This window comes from Nicotiana sylvestris, chromosome 4, assembly GCF_000393655.2.
Source record: "Nicotiana sylvestris chromosome 4, ASM39365v2, whole genome shotgun sequence".
Taxonomy (NCBI): domain Eukaryota; kingdom Viridiplantae; phylum Streptophyta; class Magnoliopsida; order Solanales; family Solanaceae; genus Nicotiana; species Nicotiana sylvestris.
Genome location: NC_091060.1, coordinates 171,122,123 through 171,134,223, shown reverse-complemented (window position 1 = coordinate 171,134,223; position 12,101 = coordinate 171,122,123). Strand labels below are relative to the sequence as shown.

Genomic DNA, 12,101 nt, shown 5'->3' with positions numbered 1-12,101 from the left:
ATGGATCAGAGAAGGGAGGCACAAGCTAACGAGATTAATGGGAGTCAGAGCAATGAAAACGACGGCGTTTCATCGAAGGGGCCAGCGCTGCGGCTGTACCCATGTGTAGAGCAGAAGGCGGAGAACTATGAGGATTTAGAAGAAGAATTGGAGTTCAGCCCACACCTATATAGTGCTCTTGAGCGGCATCTTCCGAGCAGCGTACTCAGTTCATCTCGAGACAACAAGGTCCAATACATGACTGATATTCTCCTCCGTTACTCTCCCCGCGCCGACCGCAGTCGCGTAAGTATAGTACTGTATTTTATATACAGTTTGCATGCATGGAATCGTTGTTACATAATCTCACTTGTTAGGAAACGTTTTAGTGGGTCTTTACTGAACAACGGACGGAAAACCAACCAAAAAAAAGATTCCACATTCAATAGAATATCACACTTACAATCTGATGTAATTACCTATATAATGGGCTAGAGCAATTTTTCAACTTTTTGCTTATGTCAAGGAGATTCAACTGCTTATATGTAATAAAAATGTTCACTTTTGGCCTATTTGCATACAGTATTAATGTTTCAAGTTCTTTCCTACGCCACAGTTTCTATACAAGTCTTGTTATTTATGTATAAAAATTCACTTTTACCTCTGCTGATCCGAAAGTTATTACTCCAACTCTTTGATCGCTAGTATAGTCGTGGTATGGTTGGATTTAGAGTTTTGAATTGAGCTGAGAAGCTAAGGCGTGTTATACTCAACTCTACATTAGCATTCATCTTTGATAAGTTTTTACCATTTGACTTCAGTACAAAGAGAATTTTTAATGATTTGACTAGTATTTCTTAAGGATTGCCAATCGTTTATGAGCTAAGTAATTAAGGAGCTTATGGAACAAAAAAGTTGAAGCTTTTCATTTGAATTTGTAATAATAGCTTAGATTTTCTTTGACTATTGGAGCATGTTGGTATTTATATTTGGTTGGTGAACATGTCAGTGCCCCAACGTGAAAACTGTCTTCAATTTATCCTTTTAAATGTTAAGGTCTTCTTAATTCCTTTCAAAATTGCCATCCATATTTTATGCCTTGTGAACCTTGACTTTCTCTATTTTTGCTTAATTCAGCTTCTTTTAGTGTAATGAAACTTCTTCATTATACTTAGGTCTTTTGGCCAATCAACTCTAGTTAGCTTTTAACTGTGTTTGGTATTACATATCAGTTGCAGAAACATGGAGAATACAGGCAGAAAATCATATCAAACTATCAGGTACATCACAGATTATATGTTGTTTGTAAATAAGCTAGTGTTTAATAAATTAAATAAACAACAACAAATTCAGTAAAATTTTACAAGTGGAGCCTGGAAAGCATAATGCATAGTGCATACACGGGCCTTATCCCTAACTTGAAAAGGTAGAGGATCTATTTTCGATAGACCATCGGCTCAGGAAAGATAAGAAGAAAGGAGTAATAACAAGTAACAACACTAGCAAACCAATCAGAAAACCGAGGTAAACAAAATAACAAGTAATAATAGAAATCTAAGGATAAGAAAATACAAGACTAACACTATGTAGCACACTAATACTACTGGCATGAACAAGGAAAACAGAAAATATTCGGCCACCTAACCTTCTACAGGGATTCTCGACTTCTATACCTTCCTATCAAGGGTCATGACCTCGGTAAGCTGGAGTCCTTTTTGAATCTACCTCTGCCTTTTCTTATGCCTTCCAAAGTCAACGTCTCACATCGTCTCACTGGGGCATCAATGCCTCTCTTTTTTACCTGCCCGAACTATCTAAGTCTTGTTTCCCCCATCTTGTCCTGCACAACGGTTACACCCACCTATTTCCGAATATTTTAACTCTTAATTTTATCCAACCTGGTATGCCCATCTCAATATTCTCATTTTTTCTACTTTCATCTTTTGGATATGGGAATTCTGCTGGCCAACACTCATCCTCATACAGCATAGTCGATCTGACCACCTCTCTATAGGACATGTAAAGAATTAAATAATCTTTTTGTGGTTCAGTTTTATAAAGCCTGTGACCAGAAAAACAAAAAGATCCTATATACAGTATATAAGCAAATCTCAATCTTCTTACTTTTTAATTATCTTCACTTTATCTTTCAGCCTTTACACAGGGTGTTATATACCATGCACGCCGCAGATTTCTTTGTACCGTCGTTTATTAAGGCGATCAGTGAGAATAAGGAGGAAAGCTTCAGAAAAATAATGTCTGAACCTTCTCCAGGTGTTTTTACATTTGAAATGCTTCAACCGCGTTTTTGTGAGATGATGTTGGCTGAGGTACTAACTTAGGATCTGTTTTTCCTCTGTGTAATTTATTTCTTTTCTGCTTTCTAATCAAATTTTGATAATATCTACTCTAATTAGGTACAAAACTTTGAGAAGTGGGTTCGTGAAACAAAATTCAGAATCATGCGTCCCAATACTATGAACAAATTTGGAGTTGTTCTTGATGACTTTGGCCTTCAAAACATGCTTAAGAAGTTTATGGAAGATTTTATACGCCCTATTTCAACAGGTAACGACTAATAATTATATGCAGTGTTATCAAAGGCGAAAAACGCAAAAAGACTCTAACGTCAGTTGGGGCTTTAAGCGGAAAGCACAAATAAAGCGCTTTTTTGCGCAAGTGTAGAAAATGTAAAAATATGTATAAGTAGTCCAAGACTAATAATTATAAGCATGAATAAAAAACATATGAATATAAAATTTAATAAAAAATTAGGATAAAGTAAAGTATCAATTGTTTAGTATTGCATTTTCCGGATTACACCCATTGGGAAAAATATGCCTTAAAGCCTTGAGACGACACTGAAGCGCTCAACATGTTTTGAGTCTCGGTTCAGGACTTAAGCGCGCCTTTGACCACACTGATTATACGAAGGATCCAATGAAAAATTATGAAAACAGATAGGTTAGGATGGATCTACTGTTGAACTTAATCATTCTTTGATATAATTGTGCAGTTTTTTTTACTGAAGTTGGTGGATCCACACTCGATGGTCATCATGGTTTTGTCGTTGAGTATGGAACAGACAGAGACATTGACTTGGGTGAGTATGTAACGATATCTATTCAGTAGTTGCATGAATGGACTGTGTTATGTGACATTGAGCATAGATTTTTGCAGTATATCTTAATAGCTTTACTTTTCAGGTTTCCATGTTGATGATGCGGAGGTCACTTTGAATGTGTGCTTAGGAAAGCAATTCACAGGTGGAGAGTTGTTCTTCCGGGGCGTACGGTGCGAGAAGCATGTGAACTCTGATACACAGCCAGATGTATTTATTAATAGATTGTCTTAAGTTTGACTTGAAACAAACTTTAAAAAAGAAGGAAGACTGTATATAATTATATATTTGATCTTAAACAAGCCATAATATTTGTAAGGGAGTACTGCTATTATTCGTCAAGTTGATGAATAATAATTCCTCTATATTTTGGTAGAAAGTGATATTCTACTATTAATTTGGTTCCATGTAATTGATATATGAAGTAATTGTTTTTTCAACAGGAGATCTTTGATTATGTGCATGTTGCGGGGCGTGCGATTCTACATTGTGGTCGCCATAGGCATGGTGCTAGAGCGACAACATATGGGCAGAGGATCAACTTGTTGATATGGTGCAGAAGGTACTGATCAATTCCCTGGCTTTGTTCATGTTCTTGTTGTTCTTTACTTGCCATCTTGCTTCAAATACATATTCATAGAGCCGAAGCTAGAATTTGAAGGCTATGGGTTCAAGGTTCTGATTCTTTTAAGTTGTTGTGTTCTAAATTAGTAATTAATACATATTCAATGAATTTCATAAGACAAATATAGGATTTGAACTGAAGCTACTAGATTCAGCTGAACCCATAGCTGATGGGCTAGCTCCGCCCCTGCATATTCACATAAATGTATGACATTTTTACGGTACTCCCTCCGTTCCAATTTATGTGAACTTGTTTGATTGGGCATGAAGTCTAAGAAAAAATGAAGACTTTTAGAATTTGTGGTCTTAAACAGGTTAGAAAGGGGTCCAGATTATTTGTGTGATTATAAAAAATTTTCATTAAGGGTAGAATTGGAAGTTTAAGCTAAATTGTTCCAAATTTAGAAAGGGGTCATTCTTTTAGGAACAAAACAAAAAGAAATAAGTTCACGTAAACGGGAACGGAAACGGTAAGAGAGTAATATTTTACAGTTCTTGGCAACATTAGAGAGCGTTTATGTCAGTAGAATTTCCAGTTACGACGAACATATGCAAACTAATCATGTGGAAGAGAGTAGTAGCATGACATAAAAGAATAACTCTCCGATTATGAATATTGAATACCTAATTATTTGCTATTTTCAGAATATACTAATGTCGATTACCTAATTATAGTTACTTTCATCTTGCAGCTCTGTTTTCAGAGAGACGAGGAAGTACCAAACAGATTTTCCAAGCTGGTGTGCAGAGTGCAAGCGTGAGAAGGAAGAAAGGATACGGCAAAAAGCTTCTATTCTCAAATCGGTAGGTTCTTTTTTTTTTTTAATTTGTTTTTTCTATACCGTTTTATTTTATATTATATTGCTTGACCGGATATAAAGTTAGAAAAATAAAATAAAATAAAAAGACAATTTTGACACATAAACTGAATTTTATAGTATATAATATTTGAATCGGCTAGAAAACAATGTCATATAAAATTGAACAAACCTTTATTTGATAAACTAGGGGAGTACATAATCTATCAATGTACTAGGGCACACCTAAGAACTTATCATAAAGTGGTTAATATACACTCAAAATTATTTCTCTTATCCCTTTTCAGGAGTTGCGCCTGAGAACTGTATAGCTATTTTTCTTATCCATTTTCAAGAGTTGCTGAGAAGAGTTGGAGAATGTGAAATTTTACGGCGTAAATCCGAATTTGATATGAGTTTTAATATGGGTATCGCAAGAAAATCGCGAAAAGGTAGAAAAGAAGAGTAGGGGAAGCAGCTGCATGCATAGCTGTTTAGTTATTTTATTTTAGTTTAACTTTCACCTTATGTGTAGGATTAACCATCATTTGCGACTTTTCTGTAAGTGATATACGAATGGATGATAGTTTTTGCCATTTGCAGAATAATGTGCTTTAACATTAAAATAAAACTTTCATTAATAAGGAAAAAAAATCAAAACAAGAATGAGAGTGTTAATATATTTACCCTCTTTATATACTGAGGGTTTGTTATAACATAATTAAATATGAAATTTTAGATTTATCCCTTTTCATCTCTTAATTTTCCAATACCCTTTCTAGCTACGTCCACCACAAAACGTTTATGATACTCTGATTTTATCTTTCATGTTAAATTCAAGAAGTATAAGATTTATAAATGTGCTCCCCGTTAAAGAATATTGCCTTTGTGATATTTTTTTCCTTGACCTTTTGTGATAATTAATCATAAAACTTTTAGTGCTTTGTATGAACACATTTCCCGTTATGACAATTATACTCATTTGGAGTTTCAAAGTTGTATGGATCAAAATCTACCCTAGAATATTTAAGATAAGATAATACTAAAGAAAGAATTCTCGTTGGTCGAGGTGGACCAAGAAGCAACGAGATTTATAGTCGAAGAGTCAACGAGAACTGAGGTCGAGATGTCAATAATGGTCGAGGTCGAGCATCGTTGATGAAGCTGCAACAACTAGTTTCCCAAATAGAATATTAAAGAGAATATTCTAATGGATATTCTCTATACTTGTACTATTAGGGTTTACTAGGAATATATCTCATATAAATAGAAAAAGATCCAAAGATCGGGGCATGTGATATTCATTTTGTAAAAAAACATACTTTGATAAAAAGATTCTCTCTCTTGCTAAGATACAAAAACTACCTTTTCACCAAGATTTGTGTCAACATTATTCCATACTTTTCCATTAGATCCTAGAATAATTCAAAGATTTAAGGGTTCATCTGTCACTCATCATTGTCAGGAAGAATAATCATCTAGTTCATCCTTTATTGGGTGAATCACTCCTCCTATTTACTTAAATGTCATTTATTGTTATTCATTACTATTAAATGTTGGATTATTGCACATACCTTTGGGAATAATTATTGCACATTGTTATCACTTTTCTATCAGATCTATTCAACGGTTTTCATACTTTTGGAAGTCACATCTAGAAATATTATTATTAACTAGGTTTAACCCATAATCTTATAAATCTAATTATTTGAATCAAGAGTTATATCTTTTGATCAAACAATTTGGCACCGTCTGTGGGGATTTCTTAGTTAAGCTTTTAATTTCTTCTAGATCTACAACTAGCGCGGGTCACTAACGTTAGAAAAAAAAAAGCGAAAACAAGATCTCATTTCTATGTACGCACAAATACCAACAGAGCAGGTAACCGAGAAGAAAGGATGAGAATAATAAGTGATCTCTCAACCAACCTCATGAACGTCATCAACGAGAGCTGTGAAATGGCAGACGAAGGCGCGACGTCCAATGCCTCTCCTAGGCGAGATCGAACCCCGCCCCTCACTGCAGCATCATAAAATCTCTTGGTAAGAGAGCCTCCACATATATAGGGGAAGAGACGCCCCCATATGTAAAAAAAAATCACCTTGAAGCATGGCTAACTAACACGCTAACAGGCATCCTCAACAAGCCCGCCCGGAACACGGCTACAGAAAATGCAAAGACTTGCCCTATACAACATGCAAAAGAGCAGTGCAACCAACTCACTCCTCCAACGACAGGTATTACTCACAATGTCATTGATAGTGCAGGTGACAACGCCCTCGCAGCCATTCTGAAAAGGATGGAGGAAATGGAGAACAAGAACAAGGCACTCTGAGATCAAATGAAAGAACACTAGGAAAGGGTCGATAAAATACCAGGCGCTCCTAAGGTATTGCCAAAGAGAGATGTTGGCCGATTCATCGAACAGCTATACAGTGTGATGCAGCCCCGCATGCTATACTAAAAACCTTTAAAATGCCGCCCTACCTCAAGATATATGACGACACAACCGACCCCGATCATGTGACTCATTACGGCACTGCCGTAAAAGGTAACGACCTCGTTAAAGAACATGTGTCTTCCATCTTGCTGAAGAAGTTCGGCAAAACCCTCACAGTAGGGGCATTAACTTGATATTCGCAGCTACTAGCACGCTCCATAGAAACCTTCAAAGGAATGGCCAACAAGTTCGTAACGGCTCACACCGGAGCCAAGAAGGCCGAGGCAAGAGTGAACGACATATTTGCTGTTAAATAATCTCTAGGAGAGGGACTGAGGGACTTCTCGCCTGGTTTAACCGAGTAAGGATGGCTTTGCCAAATGAGTCCGAGGGAATGGTGTTCGCAGACTTTCAGAACGGGCTGAGCAGGGATGGTTCAAGAGCAACGAGGAAACTGTTAAGTTGGTCGATGAAGTACCCCCCAACTACTTAGGAAGAAATTCACAATGCTTATTGTGCCAAAGTCCGCGCAAATGAGGACGACCTCAACGGGCCAATCTACCGGCTAACCTCAGTGCAAGCTGAATCAAGAAAGGATCAAAGGGACAATGCTAGAAGAGATCAACCCAATTCCACGACCTAACAAGGAATGACACCAACCATATATCAGAAAGGTTGTCGCCCCCTTCTCCCGCTACGAAAAAAGTCCATCCAAACCAAGGAAGGGAACTCATCGGAACAACAAAGGTGCACCCTCTATTAACTGCTCACAATTTTTGTGTGACACCTACAAAAATAGTCTACGCCCTGGAGAAGCTCGGACCAAAAGTGAAGTGGCCGCCAAAGATGAGATCATACCCTAATACCATAAAGTCTGACGCCCTCTATGAGTTCTACTAGGAATGAGGGTGCAAGACGGAGGACTGCATCGCCCTGATGTAGGAAGTCATGAATATGCTACGACAAGGACATCTTAAAGAGCTGCTAAGCTATAATGGAAGAACCAATTTCACCAGAGTACGCGAACATCAAGGGCCCCCCAAACTGCCCTCACCAGCCTGTACCATTAATATGATAATCGAAGACGACGCCTCTATTAATAGCGTGAAGTTCACCGCTACCCACAAGCTCAAGTGATCCATCACCCACTAACGGTATGACGAACTTGAAAAAAGCATCATCTTCGATAAGTAGGATGCCGACAGTTTGGTCTTTCCTCATCATGACGCCCTCGTTATTACTTTGTGAATTTTGGATACTTATGTTAAATGCATTATGATAGATGACGGAAGCAGCGCGTGCATTATTAATCCACGGGTACTTGCCCAAATTAAACTCAAGGATAAGGTAGTGTCGCATTGCATCACGTTGGTTTTAACAATGCAGTTGAATGGACATCCAGGTAAATTACTCTCCCCATTTTGGTTGGTGGCGTAACTCTGAAAACAACATTCTACATCATGGACCAAGACACCGCATACAATGCCTTAGTGGGACGACCGTGGATACACCCCACTAAGGCCGTCCTCTCCAGATTATACCAAGTCATCAAATTCCCAACTCCATGGGGAATATTCAGCATACGAGGAGAGCAGCGTGCATCCCGAGAGTGCTACCGCATTGATTTAGAAAACACAACATCCTAATAAAGGAAGGACAAAGAAAACAAAGCATAGCAATCAATAGGGTCGAGGTCTGGGCATGACGAGGTCGGGGAAAGCATCAAAGATCCGGACATAGTTGAAACCGCAGGGTCGACCATAGAAGACCTTGACCCTATTCAATTAGATCCCAACGACCACAACAAGAAGGCCTATATCGGTTGTAAACTTCAGGACCTAGGTAAATTCAGTTAATTCTTAAAAGCTAACACGGATTTGTTTTCTTTCAGCCATGTAGATATGTCGGGCATCCCAAAGGAGATCACCACACACAAATTAAACGTCAACCCATTCCACCCCTCGGTGAGACAGGCCAGGCGTAAATTCAACTCCACAATCAATGATGCAGTGTGCGAAAAAGTAGAAAAACCGTTAGAAAATGGTTCCATCAGGGAATCAAAATACCACAAGTGGGTCGCCAACGTGGTAATGGTTAAAAAGAAGAATGGAAATGGCGGATGTGTGTAGATTTCACAGACTTGAACAAAGCATGCTCAAACGATTTGTTCCCGCTGCCTCACATCAACCAACTCACTATGCAACAGCTGGACATGAGCTGCTAAGTTTGTTGGACGCTTACTCAGGCTATAATCAGATCCTCATGGAAGAGGAAGATCAGGAAAATACCACGTTCATCACCCACCAAGGAATGTACTGCTACAGGGTCATGCCCTTTGGACTAAAGAACGAGGGTGCAACCTATCAAAGGTTTGTAACGAGGATGTTCAAGGATCAACTCGGTAAGACAATGGAAGTATATATAGACGACATACTGGTCAAGTGGAGAAGGGGAAAAAATCACATCGATCATTTGAAAGAAACTTTCGACATACTTAGACGATACAGAATGAAACTGAACCCAGAGAAGTATGCATTCGATGTAGCCTCAGGAAAATTTCTAGGTTTCCTCGTATCACAACGAGGGATCGCGATCAACCCTGACCAAATTAAATCCATTGAAGGGATACCTGAACTCTTGACCACCGAAAACTAGGTTCAAAGGTTGATTGACCGTATTGTCACGCTATCAAGGTTCATCTCGCGGTCATCGAATAAGTTTCATTAATTCTTTGGCATACTCAAGAAAGATAACGACCTCCAATGGAATTCGGAGTGCGTCCAGGCTCTAAGGGAACTAAAGGCATATTTGTCGTCGCTGCTCTTGCTTTTGAAACCAAAGCCAGGGGAACATCTCCTCATTTATCTAGTTGTATCCGAGGTAGCTGTGAGTGCAGTCCTAATTTGAGAAAACAAAGGTACGCAATCTCCCATCTATTACATTATCAAGACACTAGTCGATGCCGAGATGAGGTACCCGCACCTTAGGAAATTGGCTTTGGCCTTAGTCGTAGCTATATGGAAGCTTAAACCATATTTCCAATGTCATCCCATTTCGGTCGTCACAACTTCCCCTCTAAGAAGAATTTTGCATAAGCTTGAGCTATCAGGAAGCTTGGCCAAATAGGTCGTCGAGCTTAGCGGGCACGATATCATGTACCAGCCATGAACAACGATAAAGTCACAAGTGCTCTCTGATTTCATCGCCGACTTCAGTGCAAAAATAATGCTTGAAGTCAAAAGGGAAGCCCTCCAAACCCCCCCCCCCCAAACACAAGACCTCTGGGTCCTATACACCGACGGTGCGTCCAACGTGTCAGGGTCCGAACTGGGACTCGTACTCGAAATCCCAACAGGCGAAGTAATTTGCCAGTCCATAAGGTTCCCGGATATGACTAACTACGAGGCCGAGTATGAGGCTGTCATTGCAGGTTTGAGACTAGCGCTCAAGTATCGGGCAAAACGATTAAAACTACACTGCGACTCCTAGCTCGTAATCAACCAAGTCATAAGGAATTTCCAATTCAAAGAACAAAGATTGTAAAAATACCAGACCAAAATATGCAAGATGCTTCCCGAGTTCGACGAATATCAACTCGAACAAATTCCACAAGCACAAAATGCCGAGGCATACGGCCTCGCGAAACTAGCTGCAGCCACCAAAAGCATCACAACAGGAGACAAAAATATGGTCCATCTTCTCAACTCATCACTAGATCAAGTCGAGGTAAGAACCATTAACTTGACTTGGGACTGGCGCAATCGTATTATCACATACTTGCAGGATGGTACACTCTTAGGCAAAAAAAAGAAGCCAAGAAACTAAGAATGCAAGCGGCCAGATACAGTATCCTCCACAATGACTTGTACAAGAGAATTAGCGGCCCTTTAGCGAAGTGCCTTGGCCTAAACCAGACTCGAAGCGTTCTTGAAGAAATCCATGAAGGCTATTGTGGGGCTCATTCCGGCAACCGAGCACTGGTCAGATGCCTCATACGGATAGGATATTATTTGCCCACCATGAATAATGCAGTTGTAGATTTTGTGAAAAGATGCGAGCAACGCCAGAAGTGCACCCCAATGATTCACCAAGCGGGAAAACACCTCCACTCGGTCACCTCACATTGGCCGTTCATCAAATAAGGAATGAACATTGTAGCCCCCCCTCCCGGTAGGATGAGGTAATGTACGATTCCATTTAGTTTTAACTGACTATTTTTCTAAGTGGGTGGAAGCAAGAGCATTCACTCGAATATGAGAACATGAAGTCATCACTTTTATATGGAGGAATATCATATGTCGGTTCGGCCTCCCCAAAGAAATCAGCTGTGATAACGGACCCTAATTCACGGGAAAGAAAACCCCCAAATTTTTCGATAAATGGCATATCAAAAGAATACTCTCAAACCACGTACCACTCCGCGGGAAACGGACAAGCAGAGTCCTCCAATAAATCGATACTAAATATCATGAAGATACTATGGCCGGAAGTACTACCAGAAGTATGTGGGCTTACCGAACAACTCCGAAATTGAGCACAGGAGAGACTCTCTACTCTTTGGTCTACGGGACCGAAGTGGTAATGCCAGCCGAGGAAGGAGAGCCCAGCCTAAATTACTCCTACGAGAGTGGCACAAGCAACGATGAGGGCAGAAGGCAGGAACTCGACGAACGAAGAGATATGGCATATATAAGAATGATCGCCCAAAAACAGCAAGCAGAACGCTATGATAACAAGAAAGCAAAGGTCAGGCCGCTCAAAGTTGGGGACTACGTGGTGAAAGCTAAAACCCAAGCGAGCAAATACCCTAGGGAAGGCAAGCTAGGAACAAATTGGGACTTTCCATACAAAGTCACAACAAAAGCAAACAAAGGATCATTCCAACTAGAAACAATGGAAGGAAAGCTACTACCAAACAACTAGAATATCAACCACCTCAAATACTTCAACTTCTAAAATAAAGAGTACCCCCCAAATCGTACTCTTTTTTCCCTCACTTGAGTTTTGTCCCAGTTAGGTTTCCTTAAGATGGTTTTTAACGAGGCGACGAAGGGAACACTCCAAGTTGAAGTACGTGAAGGCAAGACCTTGGTTACTATTTCATTGCTCGACCTCTCACTACTCTCCAGATCGATCAATG

The 12,101-nt window shown here is 39.5% G+C and overlaps 1 protein-coding gene across 1 annotated transcript; it reads left to right on the top strand.

Moving 5' to 3' along the window:
- LOC104221856 (2-oxoglutarate and iron-dependent oxygenase domain-containing protein CP2-like) lies at positions 1-4,963 on the top strand. The gene is made up of 9 exons (XM_009772992.2): positions 1-285; positions 1,212-1,259; positions 2,133-2,309; positions 2,397-2,547; positions 2,996-3,082; positions 3,186-3,310; positions 3,544-3,662; positions 4,417-4,528; positions 4,830-4,963. The coding sequence occupies exons 1-9, from the start codon at positions 1-3 to the stop codon at positions 4,851-4,853; spliced, it is 1,128 nt and encodes a 375-aa protein (XP_009771294.1). The 3' UTR covers positions 4,854-4,963.
- The last annotated feature ends 7,138 nt before the right edge of the window (positions 4,964-12,101 follow it).